The sequence below is a fragment of the Coregonus clupeaformis genome, unplaced genomic scaffold (genome assembly GCF_020615455.1).
Source record: "Coregonus clupeaformis isolate EN_2021a unplaced genomic scaffold, ASM2061545v1 scaf0256, whole genome shotgun sequence".
Lineage (NCBI taxonomy): Eukaryota > Metazoa > Chordata > Actinopteri > Salmoniformes > Salmonidae > Coregonus > Coregonus clupeaformis.
The window spans coordinates 9,987-36,264 of NW_025533711.1; the positions used below are offsets into that span (position 1 = coordinate 9,987).

The 26,278-nt window shown below is 40.5% G+C and overlaps 1 protein-coding gene across 3 annotated transcripts; it reads right to left on the minus strand.

Annotated features, from left to right (window-relative positions):
• Positions 1-373: 373 nt before the first annotated feature.
• LOC121586720 (mucin-22) lies at positions 374-21,978 on the minus strand. Of its 3 annotated transcripts, XM_041903654.2 has the most exons (10): positions 21,895-21,978; positions 21,122-21,243; positions 15,633-15,698; positions 14,390-15,064; positions 14,224-14,282; positions 12,780-12,878; positions 12,352-12,514; positions 11,575-11,645; positions 1,915-2,019; positions 374-1,631 (listed from the first exon to the last, which is right to left on the minus strand). In XM_041903654.2, the coding sequence occupies exons 2-10, from the start codon at positions 21,165-21,167 to the stop codon at positions 1,377-1,379; spliced, it is 1,539 nt and encodes a 512-aa protein (XP_041759588.1). In that variant the 5' UTR covers positions 21,168-21,243; positions 21,895-21,978; the 3' UTR covers positions 374-1,376. The 3 variants fall into 3 exon arrangements, with proteins under 3 accessions (XP_041759588.1, XP_041759589.1, XP_041759590.1); XM_041903655.2 differs by lacking the exon at positions 21,895-21,978 and having other exon boundaries at positions 21,122-21,289; XM_041903656.2 differs by lacking the exons at positions 14,224-14,282; positions 14,390-15,064; positions 15,633-15,698; positions 21,122-21,243; positions 21,895-21,978 and adding an exon at positions 13,360-13,877.
• Between the last annotated feature and the right edge of the window lie 4,300 nt (positions 21,979-26,278).

A 26,278-nucleotide genomic window follows, 5' to 3' on the forward strand; every position in this document is an offset into this window, starting at 1 on the left:
TATGACTTTAAAAGCAGTTGTTACAGTTTGTACAATATACACAATGTATAAAGTATCCAACATGACACATTTATTTGAGTAACTTTTCTCCAAATATTAGATATGACATATCAGGTGTTGTATGTCAACTTTCCATGAAACTACTGCAAAAATATACACTTTGACAGTTTTATAACCCATATAAATCAATTTCCACATTGTTATGATGGTGAATTATAAATAAGAATACAGCTTAATAATAAAAGGAGTAAAATACACATTACAGTTGTACAGTGTATGACAGTGTGTGGTCCTCTGTAGCTCAGCTGGTAGAGCATGGCGCTTGTAACGCCAGGGTAGTGGGTTCGATCCCCGGGACCACCCATATGTAAAAATGTATGCACACATGACTGTAAGTCACTTTGGATAAAAGCGTCTGCTAAATGGCATATTATTATTATTATGACTACATTCACAGGTATGACTTACACCTTCTATAGCCCAGTAGATATGTTTTTTTAAATAAGTGCATAAATCGTCAAGCTTTCCTTCACAATATGCTAGCTAGGACTAGGTAATAACTGAGTTATTATGCAATATCTGTAAAGAACAGGTGTTTGCTTTTGTATTGGAGAAAGTATTTAGCCTGAGTGCCAGTCTGTTTGTGCTATTATGCCAACTCCTTGTCCTAGGCATGTTTGGTTTGTCAATGAGCAATTGAGTTAGCAAGAGCACAACCAGATCTGAGACCAAGCTAGGTCTTTGCAAGTGCAAAATCAAAGAAAACATACAAGTCATCATGCAAACCACTGGCGAAAGAAAATAACAGTGTGCCTAAAAAAATTGGACATTTATGAAAAAGTCATAATTGTAAACTTCATCTTACATAAATCTCAATAAGTATCAAAAAGCTGATAATGAATTACTGTACCATACACTAGGTCAATCATGTTTGATCGTAAATAGCTATCATCTTCCATGTATTATGTTTTGGGCATTACTGATTTATAAATGGGTATGATGGTATGGTTGAATAGTTTTCTGTAGCCGTATTAATCCTCATATTCTTCAACAATACCCTTTAAACCCATTTGGTTTGGACTCACACAGGGGAATCATTATCACTTAAATCACCTAAATCTCTCAAAAGCACATATACAGTATCTCAATACATCTCATACACAAACAAACAAACAAACAAAAACAGAGTAGGTTAGACCTACAACCAGTATAGTATTCATGTGGAATGGAAACCAGGTTTTGCTGTGCTAACTACAACCGCTGTTTAATATTCAAGCAATGGCTCAGTGGGTCGACACATCAGGGTTGTGTTCATTAGGTCACACAACGGGAAACGTTTTAAACAATTTTTGCAATGGACAAGTCAAGGTATTTGTTTAAACCAGAGAACCAATGCTGAGCAGACAAGCCAGCAGAGCAGCAGTGACCAATGCTAAAGGGAAGTGAGGACCTCTAGTGGCAGAAGAAGGAACGTTCAGAGTACCATCCAGCTTGAGGCAGGAGGTTATGGAGGTGTTGCAGCACTCTTGGTGGCATGTTTCTGCTGTGGTCGTACACCAGGTGTTTCTTGTGCAGTTGGCATTGCAGCCTCCAATCCACATTGTTATTGAACCATCTGTCTTCTTTTTCAGCTGAAAAGAGAAACGTGGATTGGGAATGGATGGAGTTTGATGAGTTTAAGGATGTACGAGATTGGCGAAAGGAAATTATCTCTTGTCTGAGTGATGTTATTGAGATGATAACAGATAATCATTCTTGTCGTGGCCAAATGTATTTTCCTTCTTTCGTTATCAAATACTTAAAGTGTACATTTGTCGCCTACAGCATTTACAGTTCAATGAAGCCTGTCTAGTTTGTCTAGTATGGGTATAGAATGATGAATAGGGTAGAGTGGGGGTGCACTATTAAGCCTACCTCACAGTAGGGCTGGTTGAGGGGACAAGGCATTGGATCTTTGGTTATCCAAGTCTTGTAACAGTTCTGCTCTGTGCACTGAAACATCTGGCACTTCTTAAGATTCTGTAAATAGATGGATGATGTTAATAAATGCGGTTAAATTCACAGACATGGAGTCGTTTGCACACACACACACATACATACACACACACACACACACACTAGGGCTGGCACAATTACCGTATAATCGTGTAACTGACGATTATGAATGAAGACAGTCATGAAAATAAAATAACCTTCATAACCGTTTAAAAAAACAAAGTATTCACACCCCTTCACTTTTTCCACATTTTGTTGTGTTACAAAGTGGGATAAAAATGTGTCAACGATCTACACAAAATACTGTGTAATGTCAAAGTGAAAGAAAAATTATAACATTTGTAAAGAATCTATGAAAAATAAAACACTAATATACATTACCTTGATTAGATAAGTATTCAACCCCCATAACATGATGCAGTCACCACTATGCTTGAAAATATGGAGAGTGGTACTCAGTAATGTGTTGTATTGGATTTGCCCCAAACATAACACTTTGTATTCAGGACACTAAAGTATTACTTTAGTGCCTTGTTGCAAACAAGATGCATGTTTTGGAATATTTTTTACAGGCTTCCTTCTTTTCACTCTGTCAATTAGGTTAATATTGTGGAGTAACTACAATTATACTCATGGTGAAATCCCTGAGCGGTTTCATTCCTCTCCGGCAACTGCGTTAGGTAAGATGCCTATAGTCCATTAAAAAAACTGGAGGCCTCTTACACTTCAATGTTGTGATGCGAAAATCCTGGCGAAATGCATAGCACATAGAATAAAAAAGGTTTAACCAGATATTGTTCATCCTGATCAGACAGGTTTTGTACATGGACGATATATTAGAGATAATATTCAACAATTACTTGAAACAATTGAACATTATGAAACATCAAAGATACCAGGCCTGGTCTTCATAGAAGATTTTGAAAAGGAGTTTGATAAAGTACGACTAGAATTTATATATAAAAGTCTGGATTACTTTAATTTCGGTGAATCTCTTATACAATGAGTTATAGTTATGTACAGCAACCCCAAATGTAAAATAGTAAATAATGGTTACTTCTCAGAAAGTATTGAGCTTTTAAGAGGAGTAAAACAAGGCTGTCTGTTGTCTCCATATCTATTTGTTATGCCCATTGAAATGCTAGCTATTAAAATCAGATCCAAGAAGAACATCAATGGGTTAGAAATCCAGGGAATAAAAACAAAAGTGTCAATGTATGCCGATGACTCAAGTTTTTTCTTAAGTCCGCAATCTGGATCCCTGCACAGTCTCAATCTGGATCCCTGCACAGTCTCAATCTGGATCCCTGCACAGTCTCAATCTGGATCCCTGCACAGTCTCACTGAAGATCTGGATCACTTTTCTGGCCTCTCTGGACTAAAACCTAATTATGACAAGTGTACCATATTACGCATTGGATCGTTAAAAAGACACACTACCTTGTAGTTTACCAATAAAATGGGCGGATGGTGAGGTAGACATACTTGTTATTCACATCTTTAAAAATATAAATGAACTTACCACAATCAATTTCAATAGAAAGTTTGCAAAAATAGATAAGATTCTGCAACCATGGAGAGGTAAATATTTCTCTATTCATGGAAAAATCACATTGATTAACTCTTTGGTCCTATCACAGTTTACTTACTTACTAATGGCACTGCCTACTCCAGACGACAAAAAATATTTCGTTTTATTTGGAATGCTAAGCCTGACAAAATTAAACGTGCCTATTTATGTAATTAATATGAGTTTGGGGGGCTAAAATGGTTAAATATTAAAGCTTTAAACCTCTCACTAAAAGCTTCACTCATACATAAGTTATACTTAAACCCAAAATGGGTTATTAAGAAAGGCTCATCCGTTGTTCAAAACTTGCCTTTTTGCCTTTATACAGATTACAACTTCTCATTTCCGACTAATTGAAAATGAGATTTTGTTAAAGTATCGCCCTTTCTTAAACAAGCCATACAAAGCTGGTTACAATTTCAGTTTTATCCTCCAGAAATGATATAACAAATATTACAACAAATGTTATGGTTAAACTCAAATATACTGATAAATAAAAAAACATTATTTATGGTAAAAATGTTTAAAATGTTTATTATATTTATTAATGATATTATGAATAAAAACAGAGGAGGTATGTCACATATGCAGCTATCGAAAATATATGGGAATCTGCTCAATCCACACTTACAAACAACTGATTGCAGCATTACTACAAAAATGGAGGAGGCAAGTGTTTATTTTGCTAATTTGCACCCCAGTATCTCTATTTGCACATCATCTCTTGCCTCCTCCATTATCATTCCAGTGTTAATACTAATTGTAATTATTTTGCACTATGGCCTATTTATTGCCTTACCTCCATAACTTGCTACATTTGCACACACTGTATATATATTTTCTGTTGTATTTTGACTTTATGTTTTGTTTTACCCCATATGTAACTCTGTGTTGTTGTTTTTATCGCACTGCTTTGCTTTATCTTGGCCAGGTCGCAGTTGTAAATGAGAACTTGTTCTCAACTGGCCTACCTGGTTAAATAAAGGTTAAATTACATAAATTTAAAAAAAAGTGGAAAAGGGAGGTAGGGAACTTGTTTACCTGCCGTATATTAAAGAAAGGTATTGGCATAAATAGAAAAATATACCAGTTTCATTTAAGGACAACAATGTTGACAGCTGAGATTTTCAATGTACCGATTGCATGGCACATGGCTTATGAACTGGTACAAAAAAGAACACTTGATTCAACACTTAAGAGTTTTTCAATTTAAATTCTTATACAAAATTCTTGCCACCAACAGAATGCTATATATATGGGACATACAACAGTCTCAGCTCTGTAGATTTTGCTGTGAAGAGACAGAATCACAATATAATTTATTCTGATATTGCCCCTATGTAGCTTGTTTCTGGTCACAGGTTCAGGAATGGTTAAAAAATCACAACATTCACTTAAAATTAACCTTACAAATAGCAGTGTTGGGCGATTTGGAAAGCCATAGTCAGTCAATAAATAATATAATAATACTCGTAGGAAAGGTTTTCATCTTAAGTTCACAATCTGTGGACACTATACCATTAGAAAGGTTGAAAATGTATGTAAAACATCACAGCACAATTGGAAAATATATGGCACATGGAAACCAAACGAGGAAGGTCTATGGTGATAGGTGGGATGGGCTGAGAGTTGCTGAGGGGTGGGATTGAAGAGTTTATGCTTGGTAATGTATTATTGTTATGTGACTGCTTTATATAAAAGTAGCATGTATGTAAAATGTGTATGCAAAATGTGTATGTAAAATGTATATGTAGCAGAAAAGCTGTAAAAAAAAAATAATAATTTGTGCTCCGAACAGGAATGGGTTAATAATTATAAAAATAAAAATAAAAAGATGCCTATGTCTTTGTAGTGACTGAGTGTATTGATACACCATCCAAAGTGAAATTAATAACTTCACCATGCTCAAAGGGATATTCTATGTCTGCTTTTTTATATTTTTACCGATCTACCAATAGGTGCCTTTCTTTGCGAAACATTGGAAAATCTCCCTGGTCTTTGTGGTTGAATCTGTGTTTGAAATTCACTACTTGATTGAGGAACCTTACCGCTAATTCTATGTGTGGGGTACAGAGATGAGGTAGTCATTCAAAAATCATGTTAAACACTATTATTGCACACAGGGTCAGTCCATTTAACTTATGTGACTTGTTAAGCACATTTTTACTCCTGAACTTATTTAGGTTTGCCATAACAAAGGGGTTGAATACATATTGACTCAAGACACTTCAGCTTTTCATTTTATATTAATTTGTAAAAATGACAAAAAAAAGGCCAGTGACAAAAAACTAAATTCAAGCCATTTTAAATTCAGGCTGTAACAACAAAATGTGGAAAAGGTCAAGGGGTGTGAATCATTTTGTTACGTTACAGCCTTATTCTAAAATGGATTAAATTCTTTTTTTCCCTCATCAATCTACACACAATACCCTATAATGACAAAATGAAAACATGTTTTTATATTTAAAAAAATATATAAAAAATACCTTATTTACATCAGTATTCAGACCTTTTGCTATGAGACTCGAAATTGAGCATCCTGTTTCCATGAATCATCCTTGAGATGTTTCTACAACTTGATTCGAGTCCACCTGTGGTAAATTCAATTGATTGGACATGATTTGGAAAGGCACACACCTGTCTATATTAGGTCTCACGGTTGACAGTGTATGTCAGAGCAAAAACCAAGACATGAGGTCGATGGAATTGTCCGAAGAGCTCCGAGACAGGATTGTGTCGAGGCACAGATCTGGGGAAGGGCACCAAAAAAATTCTGCAACATTGAAGATCCCCAAGAACACAGTGGCCCCCATTATTCTTAAATGGAAGATGTTTGGAACCACCAAGACTCTACCTAGAGCTGGCCGCCTGGCCAAACTGAGCAATCGGGGCTGAAGGGCCTTGGTCAGGGAGGTGACCAAGAACCCGATGGTCACTCTGACAGAGTTCCAGAGTTCCTCTGTGGAGATTGGAGAACCTTCCAGAAGGACAACCATCTCTGCAAAACTCCACCAATCAGGCATTTATGGTAGGGTGGCCAGACGGAAGCCATTCCTCAGTAAAAGACACATGACAGCCCGCTTGAAGTTTGTCAAAAGGCACTTAAAGTCTCTCAGACAATGAGAAACAAGGTTATGTGGTCTGATGAAACCAAGATTGAAATCTTTGGCGTGAATGCCAAGCGTCACGTCTGGAGGAAACCTGGTACCATCCCTACTGTGAAGCATGGTGGTGGCAGCATCATGCTGTGGGGATGTTTTTCAGCGGCAGGGACTGGGAGACTAGTCAGGATTGAGGAAAAGATGAACGGAGCAAAGTACAGAGAGACCCTTGATGAAAACCTGCTGGAGAGCGCTCAGGACCTCAGACCGTGGCGAACGTATACCTTCCAACAGGACAACGACCCTAAGCACACAGCCAAGACAACGCAGGAGTGGCTTCGGGACAAGTCTCTGAATGTCCTTGAGTGGCCCAGCCAGAGCCTGGACTTGAACCCGATCAAACATCTCTGGAGAGACCTGAAAACAGCTGTGCAGCAATGCTCCCCATCCAACCTGACAGAGCTTGAGAGGATCTGCAGAGAAGAATGGGAGAAACTCCCCAAATACAGGTGTGCCAAGCTTGCAGAGTCATACCCAAGAAGACTCGAGGCTGTAATTGCTGCCAAAGGTGCTTCAACAAAGTACTGAGTAAAGGGTCTGAATACTTATGTACATTTAATGTTTCCGTTTTCTTTTTTTAATAAATGTGCAAAGATTTCTAAAAACCTGTTTTTGCTTTGTTATTATGGGGTATTGTGTGTAGATTAATGAGGGGGAAAAACGATTGAATCCATTTTAGAATAAGGCTGTAACGTAACAAAATGTGGAAAAAGTCAAGGGGTCTGAATACTTTCCGAAGGTACTGTATATACAGTACCAGTCAAAAGTTTGGACACACCTACTCATTCAAGGGTTTTTCTTTATTTTTACTATTTTCTACATTGTAGAATAATAGTGAAGACATCAAAACTATGAAATAACACATATGGAATCATGCAGTAACCAAAAGAGTGTTAAACAAATCAAAATATATTTTATATTTGAGATTCTTCAAATAGCCACCCTTTGCCTTGATGATAGCTTTGCACACTCTTGGCATTCTCTCAACCAGCTTCATGAGGTAGTCACCTGGAATGCATTTCAATTAACAGGTGTTCCTTTTAAAAGTTAATTTGTGGAATTTCTTTCCTTCTTAATGCGTTTGAGCCAATCAGTTGTGTTGTGACAAGGTAGGGGGGGGGGGGGTATACAGAAGATAGCCCTATTTGGTAAAAGACCAAGTCCATATTATGTCAAGAACAGCTCAAATAAGCAAAGAGAAACGACAGTCCATCATTACTTTAAGACATGAAGGTCAGTCAATACAGAATATTTCGACTTTGAACGTTTCTTAAAAATCCACCAAGCGCTATGATGAAACTGGCTCTCATGAGGACTGCCACAAGAATGGAAGACCCAGAGTTACCTCTGCTGCAGAGGATAAGATCATTAGAGTTACCAGCCTCAGAAATTGCAGCCCACATAAATGCTTCACAGAGTTCAAGTAACAGACACATCTCAACATCAACTGTTCAGAGGAGACTGTGTGAATCAGGCCTTCATGGTCAAATTGCTGCAAAGAAACAACTGCTAAAGGACACCAATAATAAGAAGAGACTTGCTTGGGCCAATAAACATGAGCAATGAACATTAGACCGGTGGAAATGTGTCCTTTGGTCTGGAGTCCAAATTTGAGATTTTTGGTTTCAACCGCTGTGTCATTGTGAGATGCGTTGTGGGTGAACGGATGATCTCAGCATGTGTATTTCCCACCGTAAAGCATGGAGGAGGAGGTGTTATGGTGTGGGGGTGCTTTGCTGGTGACACTGTCTGTGATTTATTTAGAATTCAAGGCACACTTAACCAGCATGGCTACCACAGCATTCTGCAGCGATACGCCATCCCATCTGGTTTGGGCTTAGTGGGACTATCACTTGTTTTTCAACAGGACAATGACCCAACACACCTCTAGGCTGTGTAAGGGCTATTTTACCAAGAAGGAGAGTGATGCATCAGATGACCTGGCCTCCACAATCCCCCGACCTCAACCAAATTGAGATGGTTTGGGATGAGTCGGACCGCAGAGTGAAGGAAAAGCAGCCAACAAGTGCTCAGCATATGCGAGAACTCCTTCAAGACTGTTGGAAAAGCAGTCCAGGTGAAGCTGGTTGAGAGAATGCCAAGAGTGTCCAAAGCTGTCATCAAGGCAAAGGGTGGCTATTTGAAGAATCTCAAATATAAAATATATTTGTCACACCCTGGCTCTGGGACTCATTATGTTGAGCCAGGGTGTGTTCATTTCTATGTGTGTATTTCTGTGTTGGTGTTCATTCTAGTTTGTTGTATTCTATGTTTGCCTGAGTGACTCCCAATCAGAGGCAACGAGTGTCAGCTGTTGGCTGGTTGTCTCTGATTGGGAGCCATATTTAACTGTATGTTTTCCCTTTGTGGTTGTGGGTTTTTGTTCCGTGTTCGGTCATTGATACCGTGGACGTCACGAGTCGTGTTTTGTTTTGTATTTTGATGCTTTAACTAATTAAAGTATGTTTGTTCATCACGCTGCGCCTTGGTCTAGTCCTTACCTCGACCTTGACAGAAAAACCCACCATGCAACGACCAAGCAGCGTGTCCAGGGGCAGCTCTTGGGCTGGACAAGTGCTCCCTGCTCCACGCACCAAGCCTACGGTGTGCGTCGCCAGCCCAGTCCGGCCTGTCCCTGCTCCACGCACCAAGCCTACGGTGTGCGTCGACAGCCCAGCCCGGCCTGTTCCTCCTCCACGCACAAAGCCTACGGTGTGCGTCGCCAGCCCAGCCCGGCCTGTCCCTGCTCCACGCACCAAGCCTACGGTGTGCGTCGCCAGCCCAGTCCGGCCTGTCCCTGCTCCACGCACCAAGCCTACGGTGTGCGTCGACAGCCCAGCCCGGCCTGTTCCTGCTCCACGCACCAAGCCTACGGTGTGCGTCGACAGCCCGGTCCGGCCTGTTCCTGCCACCCGCACCAAGCCTACGGTGTGCGTCGCCAGCCCGACCCGGCCTGTTCCTGCCACTCGCACCAAACCTACGGTGCGCGTCGCCAGCCCGGTCCGGCCTGTTCCTGCCACCCGCACCAAGTCTACGGTGCGCGTCGCCAGCCCGACCCGGCCTGTTCCTGCCACTCGCACCAAACCTACGGTGCGCGTCGCCAGCCCGGTCCGGCCTGTTCCTGCCACTCGCACTAAGCCAGGGGTGCGAGAAGTCAGCCTGGTAAGGCCCGTTCCTTCTCCACGCACCAAGCCAGGGGTGCGAGTCGTCAGCCTGGTAAGGCCCGTTCCTCCTCCACGCACCAAGCCAGGGGTGCGCGTCGTCAGCCTGGTAAGGCCCGTTCCTCCTCCACGCACCAAGCCAGGGGTGCGAGTCGACAGCCTGGTAAGGATCGCTCCTGTTAAGTCCAGTCCTGCTCCAGCCGGCGGGGCCAGACTGGACCAGGGGCACTATGGGGGGTGTATTGGAGGGTGGTGGTCAAGGCCGGAGCCAGAACCGCTGCCGAGGAGGTATGCCCGCCCAGCCCTCCCCTGGTTTGTTTAGTTGAGGCGCGGTCGCAGTCCGCGCCTTTAGGGGGGGGTACGGTCACACCCTGGCTCTGGGACTCATTATGTTGAGCCAGGGTATGTTCATTTCTATGTGTGTATTTCTATGTTGGTGTTCATTCTAGTTTGTTGTATTCTATGTTTGCCTGAGTGACTCCCAATCAGAGGCAACGAGTGTCAGCTGTTGGCTGGTTGTCTCTGATTGGGAGCCATATTTAACTGTATGTTTTCCCTTTGTGGTTGTGGGTTTTTGTTCCGTGTTCGGTCATTGATACCGTGGACGTCACGAGTCGTGTTTTGTTTTGTATTTTGATGCTTTAACTAATTAAAGTATGTTTGTTCATCACGCTGCGCCTTGGTCTACTCCTTACCTCGATCGTGACAATATTTTGATTTGTTTAACACTTTTTTGGTAACTATATGATTCTATATGTGTTATTTTATAGTTTTGATGTCTTCACTATTATTCTACAATGTAGAAAATAGTAAAAATAAAGAAAAACCCTTGAATGAGTAGGTGTGTCCAAACTTTTGACTGGTAGTGTACGTGATAGGCCTATCTGGCTTATATTATTATGATGGTCATAATGCTTCATGACAGTATCATAATGTGTATTTTCTACAAGTTATTTAAAATATGATGAAATAAACATGACTGTAAAGAATTCATTACAACAACAACAAATTATTTAAGAAACAACCTTTCAAACAAGAACAAACTTCTTGGCAGGGAAATAACTAATTTGAATAAATGTGGGTTTTGATACTTTTATGTAGGTGTCATAACCAGCCATAAATTAACACTATATATGGAACGAACAACTGACTGAAGTCGGGACAGCCAGGCATTCATGCGGTTAAGTCCGTTTCCAAGGTAACATGGACTCTACAAAGTGATTAAACTGAAACAAGCAAGGTGTCTTTAGTTGCCTAGACAATGCCCCCTCCATACAACAGCAACACTTAGTCAGGAGCGGAGGAGAGCAGAAAATGTGCGTCTTTAAAACTATTATAATGGTGACCGCGGTCACTTGGCTGACCAATAACTGTCATCCAAAATTACATGACCGTCACAACCCTAACACGCACGCACGCACGCACGCACACACACACACACACACACACACACACACACACACACACACACACACACACACACACACACACACACACACACACACACACACACACACACACACACACACACACACACACACACACACACACACACACACACACAGACGAGTCCCAGATTGCCCCTTTAATGTGTATAGAAATGTACCCTAGCATATTGTGAAATTTACTGTAGTAGGCCTGCATCAACCTGAGAACTTCAAGTTGCTGCCCAAAAGCGACTTCTTACATTGGTTGGTTCAGCAGTTGTAGTGGTGGCTGCTGCTTTTGTTGTGGTGGTGGTCATCATCACTGTAGTCACTGGAGGAACAATTAACATAAGTCTCTTTGAGATGACTCATGCATCAATACTGTATATATTACATTTATGCTCATATAATGCAATTCAGATTTATTCAAAGTAAATAGCATGTTTTACAGATGTGTTGAAATTAAAGAATAGTGATAAGATACCATGCATTGTCAGAAAACTAATAGTTCAACAGACCAACAGACATAGCTCAGCTTCATACAGTAACAGCCTCCCAATTGATGTGGTGGTGATACATGTAAGATTGAATCCCTCACATTAAAAGACAGGGTTTTTACGGTATCCATATTAGGACAGGCTCAACAACTTTAACACTAAGGACACCAGTCTTGCTCACAGTTTACAAGGAAACTGAAGAAATGCAGAATAGCATAGAAAACAGTCATAATACAGGGCACTTATATATCAAATTCAGGACATTTTTATTTTTTTATGGAGTGGGGTAGTCCCACTCCTTTGGTATTTTTGTGTGTTTATTAGACAGGATGGATAGAAAGGAAAGTAAGGAGGAGAGAGGGTGCTTGAGCAGTGGGTCGGATTTGAACCCATGCTCGCAGTGGTACACAGTATATGTGATCCAGAGGCAGTGGTTTAAAACAGTGGTCAACTGCAGACAACAGGACATTGATTTTCTTGCTTGGAAAACCATTTCTTTATTGCAAAAAAAATGGATAGGTAAAAATAAAAAAGGTTTACCTGTTGTAGTGTTTGTGAGATCCATGGAGGCCAGGGTAGAGCTAAGACAGCCAGTGGAGTTGCAGCATCCCATGGTACAGTTGGTCTGAGTGTTGTTGACACAGACATTACTGCAGGAGGCAATGCAGCCACTGGTGTAAGTCATGTTTTCCTGTCTCCTCAGCTGAGAAGGTGTCACACACATTTTATTAGCACACTCTTAAAAACAAATACATGTTTTGTTATTGTTAAACAAGGGAATATAAGATTAAACCACATTCCCGGTATATTTGTTGTAAATAACTTTTAATAGTGGGGCTTATATTATATCTATAAAAAAGGTGTGACATGAATTAATGACAAAAATAACTCAAGTTGTGTAAGAAATGTGAGAATCTGTATTATTCAAATTCTACAATGCGACAATACACGTCTAGAGTATACTGTACCTCACAGAAGGTGATATTAGCATCACATGAAAAAGCAGTAATATTCTTGTACACACTGTAGCAGTCTGAGTAGTTACAGGAGAACTGGCGACAGGATATCTATTTCAGAGAGAGAGCGAGAAAGAGAGAGTCAGACACTGAGCACCGCATCTATCTATGCTTTCTCTAAACAATCTAAAAACAGTAATATCATTCCCACTTTGAATTAAGTACAACTTAGAAAGTCTTTATACAGCATACATAAAGTCTGCATTACACAGATCAGCTGTACATTTATATCAAAAATTGATACAGTATGACCTGTCTCTCTGCTTGACAAAATTAATCAGGTTACAGTGTATCAATGAAATTCAGATAATGAGTGGAATATATTGTTATATATGAATGGTTTATTGTTTCTTTGGTTCGTTTAATCTTGTAGGCTACACATTTGCAGCTAAAAGCTGAATTGCAGTATAGGTCAAATGATAAAAAGGAAAAATTAAAGTAATAATAACAATTAGGTAAATTAACAAAACAAAGAAATTGATGTTGATGGTGATGAAGCCAGCTCTGAGAGTTCCTTCACAACAGAGTGTACCCGCTTATGACAGAGACTGGTGTTTCTGAAACCCCCCTGGAGTTAGGCTAGATGATCTGATGATGGTGATACCAGATGATCGATGACAGATGAGGCAGTTGGCTTGCTGGCCCTGATGTCGTCCTCAGCTCAACCTCTCTGTAGCCTGGGCTCAGTAAGTACTCCTCCACAACTAACGAGTAGCACTCACTTGGGTGATGCCTCTGCAGCTGCTATGACACAAAAAAGCTCACCACACCTCAGTCCAGATCTAGTCATCCCCATTTCCAAAATGCAGTCAGGTCTCATTCGTCAAGAAGCTTAGTGAGATCTTTCAAATGAAAACATTCGCCGGCAGCTAGCTAGCTATAGTCAAACCACACAAGTAGACGTGCCATCAGTCCTTCAACTCCATGGGTGAAAACAACCAGATATACCCAATCAACACTAAATGACTTAGCAAAAACAAAAAACTCTTAAAATTGTTAAAAATATGTACAAAATATACAGAGCTCTTTGTTTAGGCTACCTTACGGTGCCATGGAAACCACAGAACACATTATATTGATCGGTTAAATGACAACATAACGGAAATGATGCACACGCTTCAATGAGGCAGAAGGTGCATACCAGCAAATTAATCTAAATTATTTTCTAAGACAATTTGTTCCAATAATTCCAAGGACTATTTACTTGGTGGCCTCCTTATGATTGATGTTGAATAAATGTGTAATGAATGTTGTTATAAATGATACTGCAACATTCACAAAGGTGTCACGATTGTTTTCATAAAGGTGTTATAAATGCTTTATGTATACCCCCTTCAAATAAAGTGTTAAGGTAATATCATATCATACATTAAATCTACTAAACTAGTAGACTCACCATGGTCATGCCACTGGTGCCCCATGAAGTGGTATTGTCCGTGCTCGTGGTTCCACTACCTGTGTTAGCAAGGACAACATTTAGTGTGAGAGTAAGGTGGCAAAAAAATATACCTACTGTACATCCTGAATGTGAATTCATAAAACAATCAGTATTTTGTATGAACCTATATTGGACGAATTGGAGGTGGAGGTAGCCTTATTAGCAGCAGCGCCAGGCGACATTGTAACATTCGTAGAAGAAATGCCAGACGACATTGTAACATTCGTAGAAGAAATGCCAGACGACATTGTAACATTCGTAGAAGAAATGCCAGACGACTTTGTAACATTCATAGAAGAAATGCCAGACGACATTGTAACATTCGTAGAAGAAATGCCAGACGACATTGTAACATTCGTAGAAGAAATGCCAGACGACATTGTAACATTCGTAGAAGAAATGCCAGACGACTTTGTAACATTCATAGAAGAAATGCCAGACGACATTGTAACATTCGTAGAAGAAATGCCAGACGACATTGTAACATTCGTAGAAGAAATGCCAGACGACATTGTAACATTCGTAGAAGAAATGCCAGACGACATTGTAACATTCGTAGAAGAAATGCCAGATGACATTGTAACATTCATAGAAGAAATGCCAGACGTCATTGTAGCTTGAGCTGTGGTAGCTGTCACGATAGTTGCTGCAGAGACAGTACTCATTGCAGTTGACATCACAGTTGCTGTTGCAGCGACCGTGGTTGCAGCATCGGTGGTTGAATTGGAACTTAAGGTTGTGTTTTGTCCTGAAACAAATGACGATGGCTGCGGTCCCAGTAGTAAGAAGAACAGGAGGCCTGTTCAGAGAGAAGAGAGAGGCATACAGCTGTCATCATTTAGCAGGTCCTGTATATTAAACATATCAAGCTCTTAACCATGTGTGTGTTAATGTCATATTCATGTGGGCAGTATGCCTCTGTTTTGTTTGGCTAGAGGAGTCATTCCATTACGAAAAAAGATTGCAGTCAGAGTGCAGTATAACTGCAGTACACTGCAGTATAACTGCAGTTAGAGTGCAGTATAACTGCAGTATGCTGAAAATAATGCGTCCAAAATAACACTGTTTAACACGTTTTTTTAACGTCAGTAATTTTGCAGTGTAACTGCAGTTGAAGATACAATCTGGGATCTTAAAGGTACAATCTGTCCATTTCATTGATTGATATTTACCCATTGATTCTTGCATAGTATAACTTATATAACTTTGATTAATGTTATATAACTTATATTCAAAGTTATATTCTTCAAGAATCAATAGGTAACATATAACTTTGATTAAAGTTATACAAGTTATATTATTCAAGAATCAATCAGTATGTGTCTATGCACATTTTTTTAGGCAATGGACATATTTAGAAAGTAAACCTGTGCCTTTAAAAAAAGCAGTTGAGGCCATAGTCTTCTGGAAGCAGTAGGAGCCCTTAGTCCAGTCTAGAAAGGGAAAGAGAAGTGATGATGAGTTAATTTTGACCCAGTATATTAAAAGGACACTTCAATATGTTTTAACATGATATTCATTATCTCCAGCTCCGTACCAGTATCTACAGTACATGCAGTATGTGAGAATGGTGTTTTTGTACAAACGATAAGAAGAAAAGTTCCTAAGAAAATGACCCCCTATAATCTTCAAAAAATATAAAGAATGATTGTGTCCCTTTAACGATGAACACTGCTACATTAGGACTTAGGCACAGAATATCTTACATTTATAAATGAACTGAGACAGTACTCATTGCAGTTGAAATGTGACACCCTGAACATTGTGATATAAAGGTTCCTTATTGTCTTGTAGGATCGTGGTTACCTGACTATATAATAATGCTACCTGGAGCATGAAGAGGAGAAAAGTAATACCACCAACCAAACAAGTAAAGACCCAAATCCATAGGTCTATTATGCCTTTGCTGTTGACACACAACCTATGTCAGATTCGGTAGAGCGTTCAGACTGTTTACACATGGCCATTTATTATGTCACACCTGGACTTATCCTTTGATCTTATGCCATCATCTATCTGAGGGCGCCTCCGCAAACACTTCCCTAGTTGTTCTATGGGGAAAGTGATCTGATGATGGTTTGTAGTGGTCGCAGCGCCCGATTTTGGAAGTCAAAATAATGGTAAATACCATTTTCCATACAGTATTTAGCTATAACTTGGCGGCAAAGTTTGCAGCAAACCAATTGTTTTAATCAGTTGCAGTATCCTTATACAGTACATAAGTAAAATAAATGATCAGATATAGGGGTAGAATGTATTGAAAAGCAGTAGCCTACAGTAAAAAGGTATTTGTGTAGCACTGTGTGTGAATGTCCATTTCTGCCCCATGCAACCTTTTCTATGTGACTTGTCAACTGATACAGTATGACCTGTCTCTCTGCTTGACAAAATTAGTCAGGTTACAGTGTATCAATGAAATTCAGATAATGAGTGGAATATATTGTTATATATGGGTTTATTGTTTCATTGGTAAAGAAAATAATGTTGAACGGTAAAACAACCATCCACTCACAACCACATTGTGGCTGGTAAATTACAATATTGACCATTGCCAAAATCATCAGACAAATACGTGTGGCATCAAAGGATATGATTTTGTTCTGTAGTGTCGGTTGGCAGCCGTTCAGCCATGAACACAATTAAAATGTGTTTGTTCCTCGTGATGTCCCCGGGGAAATAGCACTAAGCACAGCATGTTTTTCATCTCTCCCTAGGAACCAACCACACAGTCTCCTTTGGGCTCACCACCCTGGATACTGAGGACCAAACAGTGACCAATAGCCCCGTTTAGAAAAAGTAGGCCTAGTTATATGTGTGTGTGTGTGTAAAAGAGAAAGTTAATATTACTTAAAGTATATCAAATGTCACATATTGTGTATTCAAGGTTGTGTAGTCAGGTGCCACATCCTCATGCAGTACCTCACACGGCTAATTATCACATTGAGTCAGCATTAGCTGCTGACTTAGATGATGCCATGTAAGTCACTACACTGTACTGTAAGTGTGGGAAACTGTCAAGAGATAGAATATGTTAAATAGAGAATAGAAATAGATAATGTTAAATTATATTAAATCACTGCATATTTGAATGCCACTGGCTTCTAGATACTGTATGTCTGTACAAAGGCTTATATTTAGAAAAAGGTGTTGGGATTTTAACCTACACACAGTCCAATTAAAATAACAAATCATGTAGTGAGGGTTTTAGATAAAACCACTGTCAAATGTTACATTAATTGTGACACAAGCATACTATATACTGAATACTGAAAGTATTCACACTGCTTAACTTTTTTATTTTTTTTATTTTCTTGTGTTACAAAGTGGGATTAAAATGGATTTAATAGTCGTTTTCTGTCAATGATCTATACTCTGTAATGTCAAAGTGAAAGAAAAATTCTAACATTGAAAATAGAAAAAAGAATACACACTAATATACAGTATCTTGATTAGATAATTATTCAACCCCCTGAGTCAACACATGTTAGAATCACCTTTGGCACCTTTTCAATCTCTGTCAAGTTGGTTGTTGATCATTGCTAAACAGCCATGTTCATGTCTTACCATAGATTCAAGCCAATTTAAGACAAAACTGTAAGGAGGCCACTCAGGAACATTCAATGTCGTCTTGGTAAGCAACTCCAGTGTATATTTGGCCTTGTGTTTTAGGTTATTGTCCTGCTGAAAGGTGAATTTGTCTCCCAGTGTATGTTGTAAAGCATGGCTAGTCTCGAGTTAAGTCCAACTCGTGCATTCTAAAAGCAAGTCAAATCGAGTAGTCACAAGTTTTTCAAGTCAAGTCTCAAGTCAAGTAAAAAAATCTATACATGCAATGACTTGTTCAACTACAGATATTTGCCTATTTGTTGAGTCTACCAGACAACCCTTTTCATTATTTTGTCTACAACACATTTTAATTTTGTCGTAAAATAGGGACCTTGTAGCAGTCATAAGGACATTAAATCAGCAGAAGGCAAGGCAGGTTGACGTGCTCTGAGTGTAGATTTATTTACAGGTCTTAGTGATCCAATGGTGAAATATACAAGTAGATTGTTCAAATATACACGGGCAATAGCATCAGTATCAGGCTTAACCTGGCCTATCTGAACGGACACAGGTAGAGGGTAAGACTGAACAGCCTCTGCTTGAGAAAGCAAATCGAATCTGTCTAACAGGATCTCAAACAGGTACATATTAGCACTTTGCTCTTCACACTACCATTCAATTACCAAATTGGCAATTACAACCAATAAACTGGTTCTACAATGTAAAAGGCAATTTCCATATCCATTGTTACATAGTTACATTCGTCTTAATGAGACTTAATGACATTTCATCACCATTTATACGTGGAACAATCATTTTATCTTATTCAACGTACTGACTCCAAAGCGTGTCGCATTTCTATTTGCACTGAGGCATGTGGAACTATCACGCACAACCAGAACGACAGTCATAGGACCATAGAGATAGATCGAGGACTCATCTTTGTATCTGTGCCATTTTAGTGTCTGTGACAGCATGGGGAGCAGGACATCGCTATTGAGGCTATCTCCATTTTGTAGTAGTCAATTTTCTTCTTCATGATTGGCTGATACCCCTGATGACCCGGTTGGGATCAGCCAATGACGTTTGAAGTCCCACCCAGTTGACTACATTAAAATGGTGGAAGCCCTCAATGACGCTACCCATGCTAAACAGCCTTTTGGCCACTAGAGAACTCTATCATTCTCTATGCGTAGGACACAGACAAGCGGAACTCCGACATAACCCAGTAAATATGAACAAAGGAAACCAACCATACATTCAATTAAATAAACATAACTTCTACCTCAGGAGTCTTGCGAACGTCAATGTAAATAATAAACATCGCGCCCACTCAGAGGGTAAGAAATGGTAAATTAAAATGTATCGTATCAAACATGAAACAGAAACGTCTAAGTGTTGCAATAATGACGAAACGCTAGCAATTATTGTAGGTTTAGATGGAATATAGATTTGCTACATATGCATTTAAACGTGTGAAAGCAACAGCAAACATTTCAACAAGATAACAAAGTGCTCTCGACTGTTTGGAGAGCGCAAGTGGAAAGAAGCATCTATGGTGCATCTTCTCTACAGTTGGCAAATAATTAATTTTAACAACAAATTAAGTAAGCATTTCACTGTAATGTCTGCACCTGTTTTATTCGGCGCATGTGGCCAATAAAATTTGATTTGATTTGATTTGAAATTCCAAATGCAAGCTAAATCAGTAAATTATCAATTTCAATCAATTTTGACATACCAAAAGACCAGTAGGCTTATGCTAGCAATTGTTGCTTGATGCCCAATTGCTGGTGAGCTTGCAAAGTAAACAGTTAATATTATTGATCACCAAACAATTTTTGCAGGTGCATATTTATTTATTATGGCAATCCTCTCTTCCTACAATTTGACGTTTGCGCTGCACCCGATCATATGGCAGTACAGCAAATCAGCAATCTGTTCGCTAGCTCAGCCGACCTGTGTTGATTGACAGTTTGCTGGTCCAATCAGAGGCCCGAGTATGCGTATCACTAGCTAATCTGTTGCACGTTTTTCTGCAAGGGAGATGCTGCAGCTACTGTCTCTGGCTGTGTGGAGAGTAATCCATAGAGACTCTGTGCCACAAAATGAGTGACAAAACGTTACAAAACCTGGCCAGATCATTTCAAGTCATCAGTCTCAAGTCAAAGTTAAGTATCAAGTCTTAAAGCTCCAAGTCAAGTCTCAAGTTATTTAATTTTCTATCAAGTCAAGTCTCAAATGTGTGTCTCATGTCAGACTCCAGTCCAAGTCATGTGACTCGAGTCCACAACTCTGCTACTTAGTGATGTGTTGGACTTGCCAAAATCATAAGGCTTTGTATCCAGGACAAAAAGTTAATTTCTTTGCCACACTTTTTGCAGTTTTACTTTAGTGCCTTATTGCAAACAGGATGCATGTTTTGGAATATTTTTATTCTGTAAGCTTCCTTCTTTTCACTCTGTCAATTAGGTTAGTATTGTGGAGTAACTACAATGTTGTTGATCCATCCTCAGTTTTCTCCTATCACAACCATTAAACTGTAACTGTTTTAAAGACACCATGTTGAAATCCCTGAGTGGTTTCCCTGAGTTAGGAAGGACGCCTGTATCTTTGTAGTGACTGGTTGTATTGATTCATCATCCAAAGTGTAATTAAATACTTCACCGTGCTCAAAGGGATATTCAATGTCTGCTTGTTTTACCCATCTACCAATAGCTGCCCTTCTTTGCGAGGCATTGGAAAACCTCCCTGGTCTTTGTGGTTCAATCTGTGTTTGAAATTCACTGCTCGACTGTATGCGTGAGGTACAGAGATGAGGTAGTCATCCAAAAATCAGGTTAAACACTATTATCGCACACAGAGTCCATGCAACTTATTATGTGACTTGTTAAGCACATTTTTACTCCTGAACTTATTTAAGATTGCCATAAAAAACGGGTTGAAAACTTATTGACTCAAGACATTTTAGCTTTTCATTTTTAATTAATTTGTAAAAATTTCAAAAATACAAATTCCACTTTGACATTATGGGGTATTGTGTGTAGGCCAGGGACAAAATAATCTCAGTTTAATACTTTCAGAAGGCACTGTACTATGTCAAAATATGAAAGCATTCGATGCCAGTAACCTTATATTTATTGTTGTGAAGTAAATCTAAGCAACATTATTCTCTACTCTATCATCTTTAAGCAACCATGGCAACCCTCCTTGTTGAACTTAATCAGCCTGAGATGAGCAGCTAATGGCACAAAATAACACTAACAAATGTTTAACAATGTTTTCCATAAAAACAACAACAAACGCTTACCCGTGTGTAGCTTTGAGCAAAAGTCTGAGGATGAAACTGGCTGCATCAGCTGTGGATGAAGTGTAGAGCCTCTCTCTCTCCCTCTCTCCCGCTCTCCTTTTCTCCCAGTGTCACTACCGTCCCTAGTGACAGCACAGGAGAGGCAACCTATTAAGTGGAAACTCTTACCTGCACACCCACTCAAATACTAGTCACAACTAGCAGAGAGTAGGAGACTACAGGCAGAGAGCTGGGTGGTTGGGTCTAAATTACCATACAAGGGCCCAGAGACCAAATTAGGGTAAACTTCCAGCCCGCTAACTCAATACACACCTATAATCTCGGGAACCAGGACCAAATCTCAAGTGCGCTGGCCAGTTAACAGATGGTCATGAGAGACTAATTAATACAATGATGTAATCAGACACATTTATGAAAAAATGTCAAATAAATTAAATGGAGCAAAGTGATACAATAGTCATATGATATCATTAACATCTGCCACCCAAAATAATCTTATAAAAATCATACATCTCCTCTCTTTATTTACCTATCACCTCAATTTCCTTTTATTTTCCAAACAAAATGTTCCCACAATCTTCTACAACTTAACAGAAACCTCCAATTACATAACACAGTGTTAACTTCAATCTCGGTGTTCCAAGGCAAATCACCAGCTCATATTACAGTACCAACCAAAGGAGTGTTAAGGCCTTTCAAAAACCCTTCAAAGCACTCATCTACTGTATAAAATGACATATTAAAGATGTTTGTCAGAAAATTAAAGCACTTACAGGATTGTTGTGAAGTCCTTGCTGGCTCATGGGTTTCTTGTGAGATAATTCCCATACTGGTGAGGTGATTTTGGGGAACCTTCTGGTCTCTGTTCAACACAATGTGAAATCAACCCCCCTGTCAGGAATAAACCCCCTTGACAACAATTACCTCTTTGTGGCATTGTGGCTCTTGGAATGTGGAATACCTAACCTGGGCACCACACAAAGGCACCTGGGCCACTCCGGTGACAAAGAAATCCCTCCTAATAAACCTGAACATTTTATGAGAAGAACCCCTGAAAGAAAATACACACATAGGCTGGTATAGCTTTTAGTTCCCTCATGGAATTGTACACACTCCAACCATGTACAATTCTCTGCACAAATTCATTCCATGTTAGTTTTCATGGTCGAAACTATAGATGGCACAAAGCCATTACTCATGGAAGTGTCTATCGTAGTGAAATTGTACGAATTTAAAATATTTGGTTAGCTACTGTATTTGTATTTCAAATACATTATTTCATAATAGTTTAAACTTATTGTGTAAATGAAAAAGGTTAAGAAAACGTTTTTGTGTGTGTGGAAATCCCCACACCAACCTATTGAAATCACAAGGATATGTGATATAAACATGCTTTACATTTGATTCCAACACACCCTATGTGTTGTTTCCTTTACATTTGCTATGTTTGTTATATATGTTTCATTTTCATTTGTTATATGATTGTTTTTTATGTTTCCTTTACATTTTGTCTCAGTCTGCATTTTCATCTGTTATCACCAAGTATCATCATGCAAAATGTTGCCTCGGTGTAAAAGACAACAACAATAACAGCGTCACCAACAAGCCAATAGTCAAATGAGGTAGGCATACACTGTGCATGACTGAGCTGTGATGATAACTCTCTGATACAGATTACGCTTACTTCACCCTGCTTGTCTGTGTTTCATAATAGTGAGAGGGGTCAACTCTATCAGGCAATAGGGTTTCCAAAATTTTGCACCACCGAGCGAACACTGTACAAACTCTTTAAAAACCAGACATTCTGGTGGAAAATGTATCATCTGGCAACCCTACAAGGGCAAGAGAAGCCTCACATTTTCACTTGAAACAGGGAAAAGTAAGTCATAGTTACTGTAATAATAATGGCTAATGATGCTATACCATTAAAGAGATGATTCACAAGTGAATAGAGTAAATACTTTATTGTCCATTTTATGAGAACAACAAGCACAATCCTACATTGTGCTTCAGCACATCCTCCCATTTGTCCAGCTATTGAAAGAAAAGGACATGCCTTGGAAAATAGAGGTTGAGTGTTTTTGCTTGCTGTGCGTAAGCAATTGTACCTTAGTGGGGGATGAGGGTGTGAGGACTACAATTATATGACCATTCAAACACAAAACAGTCACCCTCCCAGATATAACCTACAGGCTCACATTTAATTTGAATGCTGCGCTTTACTTTGAAACTAAAGACAATTCTTCTCCACAATAGAGAGAAGATTAGGAAACCTGGAGAAAATAATGCTGTCACGCTCGATGCCCCAATAGTATGACGAGTGATGCAAGTCAATATGGGCTGAATTACAGGCCACTTGTAAATAAATCTCTCGTTGCAAGTAATGAAAGCATGAGTGACTTATTTCAATGGGGATTTATTGTAAATACTGTACAGATAATGAATGTGTATGAAACAGGTTAAACCAGTCACCACTCGGAAAGCAGTGGTATCCGTCATTAAACAATATTTCTCCACAACAACAACCCACCACTTCTCCTCAGCAACAGGCAGGTCAATAATTTGGCTACACCATTAGTAACGGTAATGACCTGTGACCTGTCTCTTTTTCTTGAGTTATGTTAGCCAGGCGAGACCTGTTCAATGCAAAACCTGTTTGAGCTATTTAAGGGAGACAAGTTTACATGTTTGTGTTATACTGGGTATCCTAGTTGTCATTGACAATGGAAGCAAAGTGAAAAAATAAAGTATGTTGGTCATTGTCAATATGTGGTAGGACAAAATATGCATATTTTCTAATGAAGATGGGTGAAATTAGTATACAGTATATTTTATGATCTAATGTTTTTTCTAATGTTACACAGTAGCCTTTCAAATCAGGAGTGTATACAGTATCCGGTTTACTGTACTGTATTGTAAATCTGTGTAAGGGGTGTTGTACATACAGAGAAAGTGTAAAAACATACAAAAGATCACACATGTAGATAGCAGGGTTGAAGTACATTACATTGTAATTCCTATCACTTTAATTTCTCCTTGATGGCTAGAAAATGTGACCATCGAATTGAGATTCAAGCATATTGTTTTGTAATATTTTTAATTATGATTGGGTATATTCGCTCATGTAAAAGTGCCACAATAGGCCATATACTCTTCAGGTGCAAACAAATTAGGATGGAAAATAGATATATCCTGCACAAGGTATGCAAAATGGCAAGATGTTGAATCAGAGAACAGAACTCATTTTGCATGGCCATTCAGAGCCATGACAATTCAAAATATAATGTATTATGTAAACAAAGACCATCAATGCAAAGTTATATGCAAACAAATTGTCAGTGGGTGCTGTAGGTGGGTGTGGTGCAGGAATCAGATGCAGGACGCAGAAAAATAAGTCCAATAGACTTTAGTGAAAGGCACACTCAAATAACGAGTCAAACGCCCGGAGGCGAGAAAGTCCGCACACAGGCGAAAACCAAAAGGCGCACGAAACAGTGCGTAAATAACCTCCTAACACAGAGGAGGAAAATACGAAATGCACAAGCAACATAGCGCACAAACACGACAGCGAAACAATCACACACAAACACAGACACACACAACGAGAACTAAATAGAACACTAATGAGGACTAACTAGACACAGGTGTACAACATTAAGACCAAACCAAACGAACATGAAACATAGATCGGTGGCAGCTAGTACTCCGGAGACGACGACCGCCGAAGCCTGCCCGAACCAGGAGGAGGAGCAGCCTCGGCCGAAACCGTGACAGTACCCCCCCCTTGACGCGCGGCTCCAGCCGTGCGCCGACCCCGGCCTCGGGGACGACCAGGAGGACGCGGAGCAGGGCGCGCGGGATGGTCCCGGTGGAACTCCGACAGGAGAGATGGGTCTAGGATGTCCCTCCGCGGCACCCAGCACCGCTCCTCCGGGCCGTACCCCTCCCACTCCACGAGATACTGGAGACCCCCCCATCCGGCATCTGGAGTCCAAGATGGACCGAACGGTGTACGCCGGAGCCCCCTCGATGTCCAATGGGGGCGGAGGAGTCTCTCCTATCTCATTGTCCTGGAGTGGACCAGCTACCACCGGCCTGAGAAGAGACACATGGAACGAGGGGTTAATATTCTTATATTCAACAGGTAGATGTAACCTATAACACACCTCGTTCAATCTTCTCAGGACTTTAAAGGGCCCCACAAACCGCCGACCCAGCTTCCGGCAGGGCAGGCGGAGGGGTAGGTTTCTGGTAGAGAGCCAGACTCGATCTCCGGGTGCGTACACCGGCCCCTCACTGCGGTGGAGATCGGCGCTCGCCTTGTGACGAAGGGACGGCCCGCTGCAGGTGGACGTGGGCAGCGTTCCACGTCTCTTCCGAGCGCCTCATCCAATCATCCACCGCAGGGGCCTCGATCTGGCTCTGCTGCCACGGTGCCAGAACCGGCTGGTACCCTAATACACATTGGAAAGGGGTTAGGTTAGTAGAGGAGTGGCGGAGAGAGTTCTGGGCCATCTCGGCCCAGGGAATGTAACGCGCCCACTCCTCAGGCCGGTCCTGGCAATACGACCTCAGAAACCTACCCACATCCTGGTTGACACGTTCTACCTGCCCGTTACTCTCCGGGTGGTACCCGAGGTAAGGCTAACCGAGACCCCCAAACGCTCCATAAACGCTCTCCACACACGGGAGGTAAACTGGGGGCCTCGATCAGACACTATATCCTCGGGGACCCCGTAATGCCGGAAGACGTGGGTAAATAGGGCCTCAGCGGTCTGTAGGGCAGTAGGAAGACCCGACATAGGGAGAAGACGACAGGCCTTAGAGAACCGGTCCACAACAACCAGGATGGTGGTATTCCCCTGAGAGAGGGGAAGGTCTGTTACAAAATCCACCGAGAGGTGGGACCATGGTCATTGTGGAACGGGTAGGGGCTGTAACTTACCCCTGGGCAGATGTCGGGGCGCCTTACACTGGGCGCACACCGAGCAGGAGGAGACGTAAACCCTCACATCCCTAGCCAAAGTAGGCCACCAGTATTTAGTGCTAAGGCAATGCACTGTCCGGCCAATACCCGGATGTCCAGAGGAGGGTGACGTGTGAGCCCAGTAGATGAGTCGATCCCGAATCTCGAGCGGAACGTACTTCCGACCCTCC